At 44.9% G+C, this 21805-nt stretch overlaps 1 protein-coding gene across 1 annotated transcript in view; it reads left to right on the plus strand.

The window, feature by feature from the left end:
• The window catches only part of PITPNM3 (PITPNM family member 3), a 1226694-nt gene that overhangs the window by 465560 nt on the left and 739329 nt on the right, over window positions 1–21805 (plus strand). The window contains exon 3 of the mRNA XM_063956002.1: window positions 20575–20682. Coding sequence (XP_063812072.1) covers window positions 20575–20682 — 108 coding nt within the window. The remainder of the gene's footprint in view (window positions 1–20574; window positions 20683–21805) is intronic.

A 21805-nucleotide genomic window follows, 5' to 3' on the forward strand; every position in this document is an offset into this window, starting at 1 on the left:
ATCTTTTACCTGGTGATTATGTCCGCTTTACACTATCTGTGTACCGGGATACCAACTTAAGATGGAAGTTCGTTCACGATACTTCGGAGATGTAAGGGATATACGTCTGCACAAGTGGGTTGTTCAGGGAGCAGTCAACTCAACTTCGGTTTATTAAAGGCATTGGGAAAATCAAACAACTTGAATAATAGTAATACGTTACAGTAAATCATCAAGTACAGATAATAAACAGTTGGTCTTCACACCGTAGATTATGCCAATACTGTCATAGACTGTTTAATTATTCAGGTGTTGCATATCCCATCACCGTCCTTCTCAGCAGTTATGCACGTTTACCTGAATTGGTTATATTGACTTATTATACTATTCAAACCTTAACTCAAATATTCAAGCTGTTACCATCAAAATATGCATGCATAAGAAAAACAGTTTGTTACCAGTTACAATTATCTGATTACCCTTACTGAGTATCCCATGTATTCAGAAGTATTAGTACAACTTATGTTCTTCCGCCTGTGCACAGGTCTGTAACCCCCTTTAGAGTGTGTCCACACGTGGATATATATGCATATATATATTTAGTCTTTCTTAGACATGTCCCTGTAGTGTAAATAAAGGCCTGTCCTCTCTGTGGCCACACTGAGGGAAAACTGATCCACTGCCTTTCCCATTCACTCTGGGTAGTTCTGTTCAGGCCTCCTTTGCACTGTAACCTGGCTGTCACAGTTCATCTGATGTACAATGTCACTGGTCTGTAAGGCCTGGCAGATAAGCATCGGTGGCACCAGCACTGTGTGTGCTGTCCTTTCTACTAAGACTTAGGGCATTTAATGTAAGAGGAGGCAGTTTGTGCTATTGCTGGCAACAAGTTATGCTGTGCCACAGACAAAAGTGGTTCTATACTCCTGGAGTAGTGCCAGCTGCAATGTTTGTAGACAGTGTGTGAGCAGGGAGCCTGTTTACTTGTACAGAATCCTCCCTGAGGATGGAGTTACCTCTCAGTGCTGTCTCTGGCTGCTGTATTCACAGCACTGTCTCTGCATGGATAGGGCATTCTCTGTAGCTGCTACTTCCTCTGTTCTTATATGGGCAGTGAGCTGTTACTGATGAAACCTCACTGATCTCACTCCCTCTCTCTCCAGAGGAGTTCCTTGCTGTTGCTGCTGGGACTTGCACAATGATACTAGTGCTGACAGGATACTCTGGAACTGACACACAGGAACTCAGCCTCTGCAACTCACTCAGGATCCCACTGCTTGTTCTGCTGTCCTCTCTGCTGTCCCAGCTTACAGCACCCCCCAGTCCTCACACCAATCTCTCCATCACTCCACCCTTCCTCTGGGTTCTCTCTAGGGATTGGCCAATCAGATGAGAGGTGTGGGCTGTGTCCTCCATCACACCATCCACTGTTGCTAGGCTCCAAGAAAAAGGGGGGAAAGGGTAAAGCTGCAGGTTATGTCTGTTTATATGGCAGCCCAGAGTATACAGCTGTCCTTTTTGGCAAAAAGTCTGGGCTACACAGGTTCTCATAGGGTCCTACATGGAGCACCTGGTACAATAAGGCAATGTACATGTCAGTTGAAGGGAGCATGAGTCCTGTAAGTTCTGGGGGATACCACAGACACATCTGTATGCTTCCTCAAGGATAGTTAATTGGTGGTATGACCTATCACCTACCTACTGTGGTACACTTCAAAATGTTATAGAATGTTAAAGTAGCCTTGATTCACAGCACAGAAGATGTGCATGCCTTTTCAAGATTCAAATGGTAACAGTGAAACTCGCTATAGGAATGATGCTTTTGGAGGTATGGCTAATATGGAGAGTGGAATGCATCCTAGCTTGGCTTCTCTTCACCGTTTAGATTGCCTCGAGCTGCCTCCCAGCATGCAGTACAGCAGTTTCTGGAGACCAACAGACTACATTTTACCTTGTATACCACATAGACTGTACTGTAGTGTATCATAGCATTCACATTTACAAATTAATGTCATTAGCCCCTTTTTCATGAAGGGGAAGGTGTTACGGAGAACTGCTGTGAAATGTATTCCTTTTTTGCCCAATAATAAGCAACTACTATTGGATTTATTTTTGACCATAACCTAGTAATAGAGCAGCTTCTCGCTGCATGGGTATTTGCTGCAAGGCTTTGATCTGTCACTATGGTAACCAGAACACTTTGACAATAGTTTCATGTTCGTCCATTAATGATATTCATCTTGCTGTCTGGCTCTTTTTAAGATGCCACAATATCTATCTGACACTTCTGACTGTACAAATATATTACCTGTGAGCTAGTTTAACCTACAGTATCTGTTTACACAATTCACTGCTAAGTAACTGTATCATGTTAATCTTACATGTGTATGTCACATTACAACAGAAAGACTGCAATGCAGAGGTTAATGCAACACTGTTTACCAACAAGCCCGGAGTTCAAACAGATCTGACAAAGAGAACGTCTGCATTTGAATGAGCTGTTTATGGTGTTATGCATAAATAATGATTTTGAAAGCAAAATATAAACTGAAGGACGTGTGATAGCTCAGAATATGCATTAGAATGAAAATCTAAAATGATAAAATCTGAATATAAGAAAGGCTATATTCATAAACATGCTGCTAAACAGCAGTTTTTATTTATCTCAAAAAATATTTTGGCTAGTAGTTTTGCTGTAGCCGGACTTATCATAACAATTTACGTTTTTTTCTGTATTGTTTATCTTTGTTCTTGATCCAACGTAGTCCAATGGGGTAAGAGAAAACTACAAAAAAACAAAAGAGAAGTGATCAGCAGGACCGTTGCAAGATCAACGGGTTCCGAGGGGAAGGGGCGTGGCCCAATCTGGGAGGCATGGCCAAACCCCCTCCACCCCCCAAATACTATGTATCTGCTGGTCAAGGTAATCAGTACTTGCATCCCCACACCCCCTCAGTGACCCTGGGGACCAGGCTACTCTCTATAGCATTCCTAGCACCGATTAGTGAGGACTGGCAAAGCCATCCTATCTCCCTGGAATGGCAGCAGTTTTTAATAAATCTCTGATCATTAAAGACTGTAATTAAGAGATGAAGGTGGGAAAATGCAAACTGCCTGCAATGCGTGGTTAGTATGAAATACTGCACAATGCATTAATTTCCATTCCCACCCCGCATCATCTATTAATTACCAACTTTAATCAATTTCTGCTTCTTATTGATAGGTGGACTTTGCATCTCCTTAGACAACTCTGGTTTGAATTGGGGTGTAGTTCAAAATATGTTCCGTGGGAATTTAGCTATACCCACTATATAGCATACTTTGCACAGTTGCACAACAAGTACAGTTTTTTTTCTCTCTGCTATTCTACACTGTTTGAGGCTGTATGGTACTTTTTCCAGATAGCATATCACTTAATCCCATAAATCTGCATAGTATCATTAGCATCCTTCTTGCAAACGTGTACTTGAGTGCGACACTATTTGTTTCTCTCTTGTACTTTATGCTTGCTGTGATGCAAGTAGACTATGATTTATTCTTTTTATATATATATATATATATATATACAAACAAACGGTGTTGAAGGCGGCACTCAAAGACTTGCACAAATAGTGAAAAAAACATCCATGTACGGATGCTGTTTTAATGCGTGTTACGTTTCGGGGACGTATCCCCTTCCTCAGACTGTGATAAAGTGCATCAGTACAAGTATAAATACATATTACAATTAGTGCCACTTACCCCCTTTCCATGATCCTCAGCTGCGTGCCTCGCGGTGTTCCAGACCTCCCTCGTCCCGCACTTCCGGTCTCTATGTTACCAGAGGTCAGGAAGTGACGTAACTGGGCCAGTCGGTTACCATGATGACGCGCCGCGAGCTGTCATGTAGGAAGGAAAAAACATAAACAATACCTAAATTCATAACATCTAGATACTAGATAAGTATAATACACATTGTGAAAAACAATCCTGTGTAATAACATGAAACACTTAGACATACATACAAAGATGCGCTCAATGTGAGCTAGAGTATGCCTGAAAACCAAACTGTGTAGACCTAAAAAGTGCAATGTGTAAATAAAATACCTGCATCGGACACCGTGACACAAAAACCTGCAATGTGACCTAATGTTACTTATCTATTTCATGTAAATATCTTCTTTCACCTTTTTAGTACAGAAAAATAATTTTTTATTTTGTAAACAACTGTGGTTGCCATAGTATATGGCACTTTTGCCAACCGCAAAAAACACCTTTCAGCTCGGCCTTTCTAAGGAAGCAATTGGGTAACTATTCTGACTATACCTTCTATTAAAGAAATGTTGTGACCCCAGCTTATATATGTACACCTGATAATTTTTCGTACTGCCTAACACCCCATTACAGAAAATTGATAAGCCCCAGGGTTTCATTAAGTCCCCTTGGAGCCAAACAGTCAAGCTTAAAAATCCATTTGGATTCTAATTGGAGCAATTTCTTGCCCCTGTCACCACCACGTATGGAGGCAGGGACATGGTCTACCGCTTTATATCTAAGGCTAGCCAGATTATGTCGCAAGGAGGCAAAGTGACGGGCTACCGGTTGGTCACTTGTACCCGATGCTATCGCTGCCCGTATAGCCGACCTGTGTTGTGTAAGCCTCACTTTCAGTTGACATTCGGTCTTTCCAACATAGTATAGCCCACAAGGGCATACTATGACATATATTACGAACTTTGTAGTGCACGTTAATGGCCACCTTATTTTCAGCCTCTTACCAGTCTGTGGGTGCGGTATGGTGTCGCCAATAAGCATAAAGGAACAAGTTGTGCATCCTAAGCATTTGAAACATCCGTTCTTTCTACTTAGAAAATTTCTGGATGCTTTTGGTTGACAGAAACCTGTTACATCTGTTTTGACAATCATGTCCTTGATGTTTCTGCTACGAGTGTAGCTGGGCATCAATCTATGGTTCTGGAAACATTTCAGATCCGGATCTGAAGTTACCATTTGCCAAAGATTTTTCACCTGTTTAGATATCACCGGACTCTTGGTATTATATTCATTAACCCAGGGTGTAATAGATTTGGCAAGATCATTACTTCTCTTCCTATTTTTCTGTGTGACAGTATATTTCGCCTTTTTACAGGCTCTATTCAACTCAACCTTAGAGTAACCCCTCTCACAAAAGTTGTCAATCATTTCTTTCAATTGTACGTCTCGCGTACTTGTGTCTGAGTTATTTCTACATACCCCCAAAAACTGAGAGTATGGCAGACTACGTATGATAGCTTTAGGATGAAAGCTGTCTGCATGGAGGATTGTGTTCCTGTCGGTAGGTTTTTTATATAAGGAGGTCAATATCTTGCCATTCCGTAATTGAATCAATACATCAAGGTAACATACCTCTGTTTTACTGGCAGTGAGGGTCAGTTTGATGGGACTACTAGACTGGTTCTGTCTGTCAATAATCTCTATGAGCCTAGTTAAATCATTATTCCACAAAATTAGGAGATCATCAATATATCTATAGTATAGTAACATAGCTCCTGATGTTTCCACATTTTCAAAAAACGGACCCCTCTCTACCTCCCACATGTAACAGTTTGCGAAGGATGGAGCCACAGGCGAACCCATGGAACAGCCGGTTAGTTGTTTGAAAAAACGCCCATTAATTAGAAAAAAGTTGTGATTCAATGTAAATGCCAGCAGCTCCATAAAAAAAACAATGTCAGGACCCTCGTATAACTTGTTACCGGTAATCAACCGTGCCACCGAAGCCAAACCTGCCTGGTGCGGAATACATGTATACAAGCTGGCAACATCTAATGTTACCAGCGTCGCATTACTAGGGACCTGCCCAATCAATGCCAGTTTTTCCAGCAGCATACCAGAATCTTTAAGATACGTGAATGTGTCTTGCACACACGGTTGCAAATAATGATCCAGAAAGATGGCAATAGGCTCGCACAGAGACCCCCGGGCAGAAATAATCGGTCTCCCCGGAGGTCTCTGTGCGTCCTTATGGATCTTGGGCAAGGTGTACAACAGGGGCACAACCGGCCACCTAGTGGTCAGTTTGTCACATATGCCTTGTGAAATAAACCCCTCACTTACAGCATGTTTCAATATTGTATCTAGTTTCTGTTTATACATTAATGTGGGATCCTGGTCAAGAACACAATACGTAGTTGTATCACTTAGCAATCTTTCACACTCTTCAATATAAACCGTTGTGTCTTGTATAACTATGGTTCCCCCCTTATCCGCTGCTCTTATAATAATGTCCCGCCTATTTTGTAACTCACGCAGGGCCAGTTGTTCTTCTCTGGATAGATTGTACCTGTTGGTGCGGTTAGACACAATCGATTGAGTTCTCCATTAGCCGGTGAAAGGTTTTTAAAGTAACGTTCGTTGATGGTGGATCGAACCTTGATCGTGCTCCCAATTTTGCCAACCTAGAAGGTAAAGGCAAAGTAGGAGTTGTCTCTGGTTGTTTAGAAAAATGTTCTTTAATTTTCAATGACCGTGAAAGCTTGAAGGTGTCCACTTTCCATTTAAATTTATCAGGATAATTCGTGGGTATAAAGGATAGACCTTTATTCAGCAACTGTTGTTCCGGGTTACTAAGCGTGTAAGACGACAAATTGAAAATTAAGTTCTCCGGTTTTTTGGGGGTCTTCCCACGGTTCTGCCTCCGCGTTTGGCCTCCACGCCTCGTACGCCTCGTCCCCGAGCGGTGGGACCCGCCCGGGTGTCTACCCCTAAAGGGGTTATCTGTCTGGTTCCAGATGTGCTATCCGTGAGTTCCTCATTCTCACTTGCTGATGTACTCGAGAAATGCACACGTTGGGGGCGTCTATTGGTATACGCCCCTCTGCCCCTCCTGTTGGATGAAGATGTCTGGTTTAACCAGGTATACACCCGATGTTGAGCGTAATCGGCTATGACCTTCTTCTGTTTTTCCCTTTTATATTTTAATAAATCATTTTTGTACACCTCAACCTGTTCCTGCAATTTCGCAAGCCAATCAGTAGAAGAGTCGGCCTTAATTTTGGTGAGATGCTCACTTTCAAATTTGTTGATGTTATCTACGGTAAGTTTGAATTCCCTTGTAGCTTCCTCAATCACCAGTAAGATCAAGTCAATCGAACATTTATTTAAAATGGAAATCCACCGTCTACAAAAGGTGGTATTGTGTCGACCAATGGTGGGGGTGTTATGCACACGAAACCCCCTGGGGATCTGTTTAGCCCGGTAATAGTCAGAAAGAGTTCTACTATGATAGAGAAAATCTAGTTCTCTTTTCTTTAGTTTAAACCACTCACGATAGATGTCTGCACATGAGTCGACAGGATCATCAGATAAAGCAGAGTCCTTGTGTAGTATTTTTTCAGCATCGACATGAGAGAAGCTAAGAGTTTCATAGTTGTCACATTCAATCAAAAATGCTGTAAAGTCACCCTCACCTTCCATAGTGGCCATGTGAGCTGTAGGCGCAAACACAAGGTACTGACAACCACACAGGTTGAGTGATCACGTATATTGTACAGTCCAGTGCAGACGTGAATAAAAGTGCTAAAGTGCTGAAAAAAGTGAAAAAAATTCTTGGGAGGAGATAAATGGTCGATTGCTGGGTGCCCTGAGCTGGCACGACGAACTTATCCACCGCAGCGGTGCGTAGTGCCCAATATACGACTGCTCGGCTCCGGCACTCCTGCTGTGTTTATCTTGCTAGGGTGCCTTCCCTGTGGGACATGCCCACCCAAATATACAAACGGTGTTGAAGGCGGCACTCAAAGACTTGCACAAATAGTGAAAAAAACATCCATGTGCGGATGCTGTTTTAATGCGTGTTACGTTTCGGGGACGTATCCCCTTCCTCAGACAGTGATAAAGTGCATCAGTACAAGTATAAATACATATAACAATTAGTGCCACTTACCCCCTTTCCATGACACTCAGCTGCGTGCCTCGCGGTGTTCCAGACCTCCCTCGTCCCGCACTTCCGGTCTCTACGTTACCAGAGGTCAGGAAGTGACGTAACTGGGCCAGTCGGTTACCATGACGACGCGCCGCGAGCTGTCATGTAGGAAGGAAAAAACATAAACAATACCTAAATTCATAACATCTAGATACTAGATAAGTATAATACACATTGTGAAAAACAATCCTGTGTAATAACATGAAACACTTAGACATACATACAAAGATGCGCTCAATGTGAGCTAGAGTATGCCTGAAAACCAAACTGTGTATACCTAAAAAGTGCAATGTGTAAATAAAATACCTGCACGGTTACTCTAAGGTTGAGTTGAATAGAGCCTGTAAAAAGGCAAAATATACTGTCACACAGAAAAATAGGAAGAGAAGTAATGATCTTGCCAAATCTATTACACCCTGGGTTAATGAATATAATACCAAGAGTCCGGTGATATCTAAACAGGTGAAAAATCTTTGGCAAATGGTAACTTCAGATCCGGATCTGAAATGTTTCCAGAACCATAGATTGATGCCCAGCTACACTCGTAGCAGAAACATCAAGGACATGATTGTTAAAACAGATGTAACAGGTTTCTGTCAACCAAAAGCATCCAGAAATTTTCTAAGTAGAAAGAACGGATGTTTCAAATGCTTAGGATGCACAACTTGTTCCTTTATGCTTATTGGCGACACCATACCGCACCCACAGACTGGTAAGAGGCTGAAAATAAGGTGGCCATTAACGTGCACTACAAAGTTCGTAATATATGTCATAGTATGCCCTTGTGGGCTATACTATGTTGGAAAGACCGAATGTCAACTGAAAGTGAGGCTTACACAACACAGGTCGGCTATACGGGCAGCGATAGCATCGGGTACAAGTGACCAACCGGTAGCCCGTCACTTTGCCTCCTTGCGACATAATCTGGCTAGCCTTAGATATAAAGCGGTAGACCATGTCCCTGCCTCCATACGTGGTGGTGACAGGGGCAAGAAATTGCTCCAATTAGAATCCAAATGGATTTTTAAGCTTGACTGTTTGGCTCCAAGGGGACTTAATGAAACCCTGGGGCTTATCAATTTTCTGTAATGGGGTGTTAGGCAGTACGAAAAATTATCAGGTGTACATATATAAGCTGGGGTCACAACATTTCTTTAATAGAAGGTATAGTCAGAATAGTTACCCAATTGCTTCCTTAGAAAGGCCGAGCTGAAAGGTGTTTTTTGCGGCTGGCAAAAGTGCCATATACTATGGCAACCACAGTTGTTTACAAAATAAAAAATTCTTTTTCTGTACTAAAAAGGTGAAAGAAGATATTTACATGAAATAGATAAGTAACATTAGGTCACATTGCAGGTTTTTGTGTCACGCTGTCCAGTGCAGGTATTTTATTTACACATTGCACTTTTTAGGTCTACACAGTTTGGTTTTCAGGCATACTCTAGCTCACATTGAGCGCATCTTTGTATGTATGTCTAAGTGTTTCATGTTATTACACAGGATTGTTTTTCACAATGTGTATTATACTTATCTAGTATCTAGATGTTATGAATTTAGGTATTGTTTATGTTTTTTCCTTCCTACATGACAGCTCGCGGCGCGTCGTCATGGTAACCGACTGGCCCAGTTACGTCACTTCCTGACCTCTGGTAACGTAGAGACCGGAAGTGCGGGACGAGGGAGGTCTGGAACACCGCGAGGCACGCAGCTGAGTGTCATGGAAAGGGGGTAAGTGGCACTAATTGTTATATGTATTTATACTTGTACTGATGCACTTTATCACTGTCTGAGGAAGGGGATACGTTCCCGAAACGTAACACGCATTAAAACAGCATCCGCACATGGATGTTTTTTTCACTATTTGTGCAAGTCTTTGAGTGCCGCCTTCAACACCGTTTGTATATTTGGGTGGGCATGTCCCACAGGGAAGGCACCCTAGCAAGATAAACACAGCAGCAGTGCCGGAGCCGAGCAGTCGTGTATATATATATATATATATATATATATATATATATTATTTCTTCTTCAATGCTTCTTGACGCTTAACACTTATGTGAGACAGGGTAGAGGTGATAATTAGTTCTTTCGTTCATTGATAACTGTATGGCCTAATTTGAGGGAAATGGCCTAATTCAGATGCAGTCGCAAAGTGGCTATTGTACATAAATTGGTCAATGTTTTCTTATTGTGCATGTATCTACGCAGCAAGTGAAATGCGATCGCGGTCACACAGAGGAATTAGTCGCAGAGTGAGTGATACGAAGACAACGCCTTGGGTGGTAATGGGGAGAGGATGGGTAAACACAGGCGTGTCTTAGCCATTCAGACTGTGTTTTCTGGGTGTGCATAAATTAGTAGCTGCGATATAACTTGCTACTGTACACCGTTGGATGGAAATGATGCAACAGCAGTGGGCGTCCCTATGCTCAGGTTAGCTTCTGCTCATATTAGCATATAATCACAACTACAAATGGCAAAATACAGCAACAGCAATCGCAAGAACAACCACATCTGAATTAGGCCCAATGTCACTTTGCTTATTTTCCTATGCTTATGATTAAGCTTTTTTCTCAGGCTGATCTACGAAGTTCTGTGAACAAAGTCTTTCTTAATTAACATGTCTAATTGCTAGCTTGTTCATGTCTTGGTGCATAATTCTGTGTCCTTTGACTCTCCTTGTATATTACAATAATTCTTTCATTGATGAGTTTTCTACTTGGCATCCTTTTACTTTGGAACATGTACATAGGCCTTGCTTCCAAACATTCTAATATGTTCCATCTCGGACTGCTTTCCCAGGTAAATGATTTGAGAGAAAACAAGCTGTCATGATTGCTTAACCACAGTATGTCATCTGCAAATACCTTTAAAAGAACATACTTCACCCACTTAAGGTGAGATGTATCAAAGTGTAAAATGCAGTAAAACCTCTGAAAACTGTTCAGAGGTGTACCACAAAACATAGGGGTTGCCATATGTATTAAAACGGTATGCAGCAGATGTCTTCATTCCCTGTGGTTTGCTCATGTGCTGGCCGGGTTATAAAACTGGGAGCTCATCTGATAGAGCTGTTCCAGTTTGTAAGTATTACTGCATACTGTATATATGGCATTAAAAAATGCCGGTATAAATGTGAATTGGGGTAGGAACATACATATGAGGGATGTAGTCTGGATCCTGATGGTGTCTATCTTGACGGTCACAATACAGGCTCCGGAATCCCGATGGTCAAAATACTGATGGATCGCGATGGATCATCTGGCTGCACTGGTCTTGATACCTTTAGGAAGCTGTTATTGCTCCTATGGTTAGAAATTGGTTCCACATGTACAGTAAATGGAATTTATCAATGATTTTTTTCCTCCTGCAAAGTGTGACTCCCTTATGGGATGATGTAGATGTCATCGTTGAAATGCTTTTAGGTACAGTATTTACCAATATTTACCTGGTGAATATAAGATCCATTGGGCATTTATGGTAACCTCCTCTATTCCTTCTGAGGTAACCTATTGTCTAATAAGTATTCTTTCTCTTTCTTACTTGGCGAAGGTGAAAAAAAGAAGCTTTTATCTTTATTTATATGGCTGTGGGATCAATACACCAAGCATGCTCTAATGGCTCACCCGCTGTGTTGTTAATAGTAGCCTCAATACTTGAAGAAAGTTTGAAGCGTTGTCATCCTCCCTTATAAAACTTTTGACTGTCTGTGGCTTACTTTGCTTCTACAACAATTTAATTCTGTTTTTCTTTCTGTCTGGGCTGTTTGCATTTAAGTAATCACATTTCTTGCATACTGTACAAAACTGTTATGTGTTTCATGCTGCTGACTATGGGGGTCATTCCGACCCGATCGCTCGCTGCAGTTAGTCGCAGCGATCGGGTCGGAACTGTGCATGCGGCGCCGGCGCATGGCAGCCGTCGTTGCCTAGCAATTGCCTCTGAGACAGAGGCAGTCTCTGGGCGGGAGAGGGCTGGACGGTGGCGTTAATCCGCCGTTTAGGGGGAGCTGTCCGGCCAACGCAGGCGTGGCCGGACCGTTTGGGGGGCGGGCCGCGGCGGCTGCGTGACATCACACACAGCCGCTGCGGGCCGGGGAGCGACGAGTAGCTCCCGGCCAGCACGCTAAAGCTGCCCTGGTCAGGAGCTACTCTTGAAGTTCAAAGGCTTCGCCACTATGCGATGCCTTTGCTCTTCTGCGAGGGTGGGGGGTGGGGGGGGGGTGGCACTGACATACAGGGCGGACTAGTCCTGTGGTGGGCGTCCCCCCGCATGTCAGTGTGAATAAGACCCCTATGGGCCTTATTCAGGTTGGATCATTATTGAGACTGAAATTGCAATCGTCTCAAAACTACTACTAGTAAAAATCACTGCCCTGAATGGTAAAAGACGCCCACTGATGTGATCACAATTCTGTATATGCATCAGCAGAATTTTGATCCAGTAGCAGAAACCGAGTACCATCGACAGTTGCGGTTGACCCAGGGCTTCTCAGAATAATGAGAATGCAATTGCAACGGTGCCATGTTTTTAATTGCAAGCAATTGCAACTGATGTCAGATGCACGCCACGAAAACGGCCATGACCAGTCTGCTTTTTTCCAACCACTACCCACAAACGCCATGTTAACACCCACGAACGGTCACTTCCTGACAATCAAATTGCTGTTGCATTTCACTTAGGCTGCAATTGCATTTCGGCCTTCGTGCATGTGCAATGATCACCCGATTTGCGATTTTGCAAATTAGCGATCCATGCTGAATAAGGCCCAATATTTCTGCTGCGGGGTACACTGGGCTCCACAAGTCTGGACAATGGGGTGTAGAGTAGGATCTTGATCCGAGGCACCAACAGGCTCAAAGCTTTGACTGTTCCCAGAATGCACAGCGCCGCCTCCTATATCACCCGCCTCCCAGCACAGGAGGTTTGTCAGTTGGTGCTGCAGTAAGCAGGCACTTAACAGAGGGGCTGCTCCAAGCAGCCCTGAGAAAAGCTTTTTATGAGGTAAAAAGTGAAGACTTCAAGGGCAGCAGCGGTGGTAAATGTCTTGTGACATTCACTGCTGCAGCTCCAGCTCTCCCCAGCGGCGCTGTACACTCCCGAGCCCTGGTTGCCGGGTACCTACAGCGGAGGCTCCGGTTTTCTTCATGTAAGACACACACGGCTGGGGCTCTCCAGGATCGCGTGGCCGCGCTTCGGGAGGTGGTAAGTGGGTCCCGCTCGCGGGACCCGGTCTTTATCGAGATCCGGCGCGGTTAGTGGGAGGCGGGCCGCGCGCGCTGGCGGTGGACACTGTGGATACAGGCGATCCCACTAGATCACCAGGGCATGGGCGCAGGTCGGGTTTTCTCTTAAAACCGATTTTAATATCGCCCACAGTACCCGGTGGTTTTGCCAGCAAGGGGGATAAGGCTTAGACCTGAAGCCCCTCCCCCAGCCCCAGGGCGCCATTTCCAGCATGTGTTCCCGCCCTGGAGCTGCATCTCTGTCTTTTCCTCACTCCCTGTCAGTGTCTGCAGCGCCATTACTCCTCAGCTCACTGTTTCTGGGGCTGCTTGGGCAAATCCTCCTATGTAAAGCCGCCTGGTTGTCAGCGCCGTGACTTTACATGACACTTAAGTATTCTACCTGCCTTTTTAGTCAGTGTTAGTAAGAAAGAGTGCATTTAGTCAGGGGTTTATAGTACAATTACCCTGTGATATACATCCAGTTCTTACTCTGTAGTGTTATATCTAGTGACTATATAGCTGTGTAAGCTAGTCCAGTGCAGTATTATTGTCTGTAATAACCTCTGCATTGTACAAACTGTGACTATTTGTGTGTGCATTGATAGCTGAGTGGTGTCCATCTCGTGTCTTTCACTCAACTTGCTATCCCTATATTCTATAACCTGAGGGGGCTTGGTGCGTCAGGTATTATTTAATATAGGATTTTCACAAAGATATACTGTATTACGTATTTTTCTCTGTGATTTAGTCACCATATCTCTCCTTTATCTCTGCTGGTACTGACTACACTGCGCAGGGGTTTGGATTTAGGGATATAGTCTTGCTAATAATTGTACTGTGTTACCTCATACTGCAAGTTATATCATGTCTGCTTCTGAGGGTAACGGTTCTAGGGCGGAACACACTGCTGGTGTTGCTGAAGCCACAGGCACATAAGGGGAGAATATAGCAGCTGTGGGCTCTGGTTCTGGGGGCTCCTTGCCCCCCAGTGGGACTGTGGCAACGGAGGCACATACTGACCCTCCGTGGGCCGCTTTTTCCACGCTTCTGCATACGCTAGTTCATAAACTAACACCCCCTATGGGACCCCCAATGCCGGTACAACCGTATGTGGTCCCTGCAGCTAACGATTTATCTGCTCAATTAAAGAAGTTGAACCAGTCCCTGACTACTAAAAAGTCTGACCACCGCTCGCCTAAGTCCAAGAGCTCCTCTAAGCGAGCCCTCGTCTCCTCACAATCCACTGCTGTCACTGACACCTCGTCTGATGAAGACAGCACATACACTGATCCCACAGGTTCTGACTCAGATACGGCTGATGGGGAGGGTAGTTCACATGTGGATGTTCTTGATCTTTTGGAGGCTATTAAGTTAATAATGCAGATTACGGATGATCCCGAGCCATCCGTTTCTCCTAAGAAACCAGATAGGTTCAAGCGTCAGAAGGTAATTAAACAAGTTTTACCTCACTCTGACCACCCAGTGGATATACGTCAGGAACCCTGGCAAAGCCCGGGTACGAAGTTTGCGCCTCAAAAGAAGATGCTGGCTCGCTATCCCCTCGCGCCAGAGCTGTCTAAGAATTGGGAAACGCCTCCTCCAGTAGACTTGCATGTGGCTAGGGTGGTGGTTTCCTCAACTCTACCTGTCACTACTGTCACGTCTCTAAAAGAGCCTACGGATAAATGTGTCGAGGGTTGTCTAAAAGCGATTTACACCCTCACGGGTGCTGCACAAAGGCCCACTATTGCAGCTACATGGGCAGCAGAGGCTATTGAAGCATGGGCATTGGAGTTAGAAGCTGAAATCTCCTCTGACCATGCTAGACAATGCTTGTCATATATTGTCACAGCTTCTCGCTATATTAAAGAGGCAACTTCTGATGCCGGTACCCTAGCAGCCAAGGCCACTACTACGTCAGTCCTGGCTCACAGGATATTGTGGCTGAGATCCTGGTCTGTGGATCTGGACTCTAGGAAAAACCCTGGAGGTACTCCCTTTCAAGGGGGATATTCTGTTTGGGGAGGACTTAAATAATATAGTGGCTGACTTGGCTACTGCCAAAACTGCCTGTCTGCCTAATACAGCTCCTTCTGTGTCGAAGGCCAAAGGCACGTCCTTTCGCCCCTTTCGTCCTTCAGGTAAAGCAAAAGGTCAGGAGTACCATAAGCATGCCCGCACTTCCAAACCTGGTAAGCCGAAGCCCAAAAGAGCCTGGGCTGCCCGTCAGCCAACAGCCAAGACCAATAAGCATGATGGGGCGGGCCTCCCCTGGGGGATCCCAGGGTGGGGGACCGGCTTCTAGGGTATACCCAGGAATGGTTGAAGACCACTTCAGATGCCTGGGTATGGAAAGTCGTCACTCGAGGTTACGCCATAGCCTTCAAAAACCGACCCCCTCATCGATTTTGCCAGACAGACGTCCCGTCGGACCAGACAAAGGCAAACACTCTGCATTCGGTGGTACAGACCCTCCTGGATACAGGAGTCATAGTACAGGTGCCTCTTGCTCAGAGGGGCCGAGGGTGCTATTCTCAGCTGTTTCTAGTCCCGAAACCGAATGGGTCCTCCCGGCCCATTTTCAACCTCAAGGCACTGAACAAGTTTGTGAAGGTTTCCAAGTTCTGTATGGAAACCCTTTGCTCTATAGTTCTGGCCTTGGAACCTGGGGACTACATGGTCTCCCTGGACATACAGGATGCTTACCTGCATATTCCTATAGCAGTGTCACATCAACAATACCTGAGGTTCGCTATTGGCAACCTCCATTACCAGTTTCGGGCGTTACCTTTTGGTTTAACAACGGCTCCCCGAGTCTTCACCAAAGTTATGGCGGTGATGACGGTGGTACTCCGCCATCAAGGGGTCAGGATACTGCCGTATCTGGACGACTTGTTAATCCTGGCAAATTCCCCAGATCTTCTCCTGCGTCATCTGGATATGACGGTCCGGTTTCTACAAGCCCACGGGTGGCTCATCAACTGGAAGAAATTCTCCCTGGTCCCTGCTCAGAGCATGGTGCATCTGGGAGCGCTGTTGGACACTCACAACCAGAGGTTGTTCTTGTCTCAGGAGAAAGTCCTGAAACTTCAGGACAGGATTCGTTGCTTCCTTTCTCGTCCGCAAGTGTCGATACATTCGGCAATGCAGGTGCTGGGCCTCATGGTATCAGCATTCGACATGGTGGAGTATGCTCAATTCCATTCTCGCCCCCTCCAGAAGCTGATTCTAGCCAAGTGGGACAGCCTGCCTCACCGGATCAGGTCTCAAATGATCTCTTTGACTCCGGAGGTCCGTCTGTCGCTGCTCTGGTGGCTCCAGGACCGACAATTGTGCAGAGGCCATCCCTTCTGGATATCCAGCTGGGTCCTGTTGACGACAGATGCCAGTCTAAGAGGTTGGGGCACGGTGTTAGAGCAGCACTCCTTGCAGGGTCGGTGGACCAAGGAGGAATCTCTCCTCTCGATCAACATTCTGGAATTGCAGGCGGTCTTCAATGCGTTGAACCTAGCCCAGCATTTGATTCAGAAACGTCCTGTTCAAGTACAGTCAGACAACGCCACCACAGTGGCTTACATAAATCATCAAGGTGGCACTCGAAGCCGTATGGCAATGAAGGAAGCCTCACGGATTCTACGTTGGGCAGAACGCCATCTACCGGCAATATCGGCAATATTGATTCCGGGAGTCCTGAATTGGGAAGCGGACTTTCTCAGTTGTCAGGACGTGCATGCCGGCGAGTGGGGCCTCCATCCAGAAGTGTTTCAACTCCTCGTGGAAAGGTGGGGTCTTCCAGATATGGATCTGATGGCGTCTCGACACAATCACAAGGTTCCGGTCTTCGGAGCAAGGACAAGGGATCCTCAAGCAGCATTCGTGGATGCGCTGGCAGTGCCGTGGAGGTTTCGGCTGCCGTACGTGTTCCCTCCGGTGTCACTCCTGCCCAGGGTAATTCGGAAGTTCAAGCAAGAAAAAGGAAATCTGCTTCTCATAGCTCCGGTGTGGCCCAGATGGCACTGGTTCTCAGACCTGCAGGGCCTGTCGTCAGAGCATCCAATTCTACTTCCACAACGCCCAGACCTCCTCGTTCAGGGCCCCTGTGTCTACCAGGACCTAGCCCGGCTGTATTTGACGGCGTGGCTCTTGAAGCTTCCGTCTTAAGAGCTAAGGGTTTTTCTGAAGAGGTCATTAAAACTATGTTGCGGGCCCGGAAACCGGCCTCTGCTCGGATTTACCATTGGGTCTGGCATTCCTACTTTGTTTGGTGCGCATCTAACCATTATGACGCTTCCAAGTTTAGTACAGCCAAACTTTTGGCTTTTCTACAGCAGGGCCTAGATTTAGGCTTGCGTCTGGCCTCCCTCAAGGTTCATATTTCTGCCTTGTCGGTGTGGTTTCAGAGAAAAATTGCGACTTTACCTGATGTTCATACTTTCACTCTGGGTGTGTTGCGTATCCAACCTCCCTATGTCCCGCCTGTGGCTCCTTGGGACTTGTCGGTGGTTTTGGAAGCGTTGCAGGAGCCTCCATTTAAACCTCTTGGTTCAGTTGACCTTAAGTGGCTTTCCCTTAAGGTGGTGTTCTTGCTGGCTATTGCCTCTGCTAGAAGAGTGTCGGATTTGGGTGCCTTGTCTTGTAGTTCCCCATATCTGATTTTTCACCGTGACCGGGCAGTTCTTAGGACTCATCCCGGATATTTACCTAAGGTGGTTTCTTCGTTCCACCTTAATCAGGAGATTGTGGTTCCAGCTTTTGTCTCTCCTGATTTGTCTCCCAAAGAGCGGTCTTTGGATGTGGTACGGGCTTTCCGTATCTATGTGAAGAGAACTGCTTCTATTCGAAAGTCTGATTCTCTCTTTGTTTTGTTTGGATTTCCCAAACGTGGCTGGCCTGCTCACAAGCAGACCCTGGCCAGGTGGGTTAGAATGGTGATTGCGCATGCTTATGTGGAGGCTGGTCTGTCAGCTCCTGTTCACATTACGGCCCATTCTACTCGATTTGTTGGACCTTCTTGGGCGGCCCAATGTGGTGCGACCCTTGATCAATTGTGCAAGGCGGCTACGTGGTCCTCCGGGAACACGTTCATAAGGTTCTATGCCTTCGATACTGCCGCTTCCCAGGATGCTTCCTTTGGACGCCGGGTTCTTGTGCCCGCTACAGTGCGTCCCCTCCCATAAGGAACTGCTTTAGGACATCCCCATTGTCCAGACTTGTGGAGCCCAGTGTACCCCGCAGCAGAAAACGAGTTTTATGGTAAGAACTTACCCTTGTTAAAACTCTTTTTGCGAGGTACACTGGGCTCCACAAGGCGCCCACCCTGACGCACTTAGCTTCTTTGGGTTGATATGGCATTAGCCGCTGACACTTCTCTTGTCGTGAGAGTGTGGTGTATGTGGCTACTAACCGTTGTCGTCTCTTTTCCTGCTACTTCATTGGACTGGTTAACTAAACTAAGCTCCTGTGCTGGGAGGCGGGGTGATATAGGAGGCGGCGCTGTGCATTCTGGGAACAGTCAAAGCTTTGAGCCTGTTGGTGCCTCGGATCAAGATCCTACTCTACACCCCATTGTCCAGACTTGTGGAGCCCAGTGTACCTCGCAGAAAGAGTTTTAACAAGGGTAAGTTCTTACCATAAAACTCGGTTTCTTAACCATTCTTCTGTCTTCAATGCCAGTTCTGTCGTGGGGGCACATCTTTATTGCTTGTGTTCTCAGTTTTATGTTTAAGTTCATCCACAAGATTGCCCTTTTCAATCATCACATGGGAATGTAAGTGTTTTATAGCTGTGCTGTCTGATTGCCATTAATCAGCTTAGTTTGATATTTCTTGATGCAGCATACTCTAGTTGTCTTCTCCCTGGGAATGTCCAAGAGCAGCGGTGCAAGTATGCGGGTACGCTCGGGTACGGAGTAGCCTTAAGAATTTGGCAGCAGGTACGCAGTACCACCTGCCACACACTTTGCTATTACCACAATTATAGTGTGCCTCAAAGCAACAAGACCATGGTGCTAGGCAGCATGACAGCTCCTCCCACTTTGTCAGGGTTACTCGGAGTGCGACAGTGGCTGTATTTTCCTGTTATAATGGAGGCATTACTATATATTGTTATTAAATTGGGGGCATTACTATATATTTCTATTATACTGGAGGTATCACTATATATTTGTATTATACTGGAGGCATTACTATATATTTTTAGCCTTGCCTCCAGATTCCCCCCCAAAAAACGGGCTGTCGTGTGGCCACGCCGCTAGTGTCATGTAGCCACTCCCACTAGCAGCATGTGGCCACGCTCCCTCACAGCATATGACCACGCCCATTTGTCGGCACTCAGTACGACTAAGAAAATATTTCTACTTGCACCACTGTCCAAGAGGCTTCCATATTTCGCTTGGCCACTCTCTCCCAAACTAGGGAGAGAGTAGACAAGCCTCCTGGATAGACCCAGTTCCGCAATGAAGTGTGCATTCTAAGGGCTCAGTGACATGTTTCACGGTGAATCACATTGCCGCCCCACTCCCCCCTATTACAAATCACAGCACTGAACATTGGTGGGCAGGGCCATGATGATGCAATTCACTGCATGTTCCAGAGGGCTTTAAGGACTTATCGGCAATTATAGATTGAGTCATCTAGGACACAGGTTCTCAAACTCGGTCCTCAGAACCCCACACGGTTCCTGTTTTGCTGGTCACAGTGCTGCTCCCGGGTAACCTGGAAAACGTGAACCGTGTCGGGTCCTGAGGACCCAGTTTGAGAACCACTGAATTCTAGGAGTCCTGGCATCTTAAATATATCTCCATCTAAAGTACTGTGAGCAGTTTCTTACTTAAACTTCCAAGACAGATAGTTCTGGCTTGTCAGATAGGCCACTGTAAACTTCATTGAGCTGCTATTGAAAGCAATTCTTTTTAATATTCTGACTTTTACGATTGTCCTGCGCCCGCAATCTGTTAGCAGCAGATAATTCAGGACATTGTTTAACTGTATTGAATTTAAAGATTGTTTTTTTATAGAGCAAATCTTTCTAGCTGCTTCTTATACAGTACTACTGCAGCAGCACACAGATTACTAGTTTCTCTTTTTTTTGTAACATATATTAACAATACTACAACATACAAAGTATTATAATACATTATCAGTACATTGCAAAGCACAGTTGTTTCAATGATTTTATGTTATGTATGCTTTGTTTGCCTCATACAGATGGAGCTTCCCTCATCTTTGCAGTTTCTCTGCCTAAATGGAGTATTTGTTACGCCTTAGCTATAGCTCAGGTTGTTGAGGTGTTGCATAGAAAGGCACGCTAGGGTGCGACAACATACACAGCATGCTATACACAGCTTCACCACTTAGATCACCACTTAGATCCCTAATTATTTTATTATTTTTAACTTGCTCATTACAGAGGAAGTTGTTGAAGGGAAAAGTGCCATCCTTATTGGAATGAGTCAGTGGAACTCCAATGACTTGGTGGAGCAGATTGAAACGATTGGGAAGCTGGAAGAAAGTCCAGGTAAGAATCCCAGTAGTACAGTATGAAGAAGGTCTTGCATTTTTATTTTCCATTTACATTAAAGGGTATATGTAATAGCATGAGACTTGCAGGCAATGGCTAGATCCCGGAAAGTCTGTTCAGTCTTTTAAAGTCGCAATCATTTAAAAGGCAATAATTTTTATTTTTTTTTGCCTTTTAAATGATTGCCACTTTAAAACATCAGCCAGCCTTGCTGGGACATAGCCAATGCCTGCTAGTTGCAGGCTAGTACATATGCCCCTAGGTGTTCTATAAGAATTGTGGTTGTAATAATCTGTGTATGTCTTTTAAAGTTTACATTAATGGAGAAACATTAATGACTCTAATATCTGCTTAATATAAAGTGGGATGAATGTACTACACATTGCATTGCAATGCAATACACTCCGCCACTTATCGGTGCATAGAGTACCAGTGTTAATAACGCCAGTAAGTACCTAGAAATGACCCGGGATTCCTTCTGCGCATGCGCTGCAAGAGACACTGGGAGGGATCCCTCTCAGAAGGATTTCTAAAAGAAGCCTATAGGTTTCTATTGGGCAAGGTCATCTAAAGGTGAGGTTGCCCACTGGGTCCAAGTTTTGGCTGCATTCCCATTTGTACCAAGCAATGAAATGTGATACATTTTGGAGCTTGGACCTGGGGAGGCAATGTCATTTGTAGATGGCGTTGCCCAAAATAAGCCTATGGGATCCTTTTTGCATTACTTCTGAGCGGGATTCGATTGGATCCCTCCCAGTTTCCTCTATGGCATGTCATAAACCCAGGTCATAAACCCGGAAGTCCTTCTATTTTAATGGACAGGGTTAGAACTTTCCTTGGCAATGTTAAACGCATTTCTAGGCACTTACCAACATTAAAGCTAGTACAGGTTGAGTATCCCTTATCCAAAATTCAAAATCCTACATTTTTAGGTCCCCTACTGAGATAATGAAATACATGTTATATATTATGTGTATATATAGATATACAGTATTTTATATACGTGTGTGTGTGTGTGTGTGTGTGTGTGTGTGTGTGTGTATCATTATCTCAGCAGGGGATTCAAAAATGTGTGATTTTTTTATTTTGGATATGGGATACTCAACCTGTATGTACCTGG

This window comes from Pseudophryne corroboree, chromosome 2 (genome assembly GCF_028390025.1).
Source record: "Pseudophryne corroboree isolate aPseCor3 chromosome 2, aPseCor3.hap2, whole genome shotgun sequence".
Taxonomy (NCBI): Eukaryota; Metazoa; Chordata; class Amphibia; order Anura; family Myobatrachidae; genus Pseudophryne; species Pseudophryne corroboree.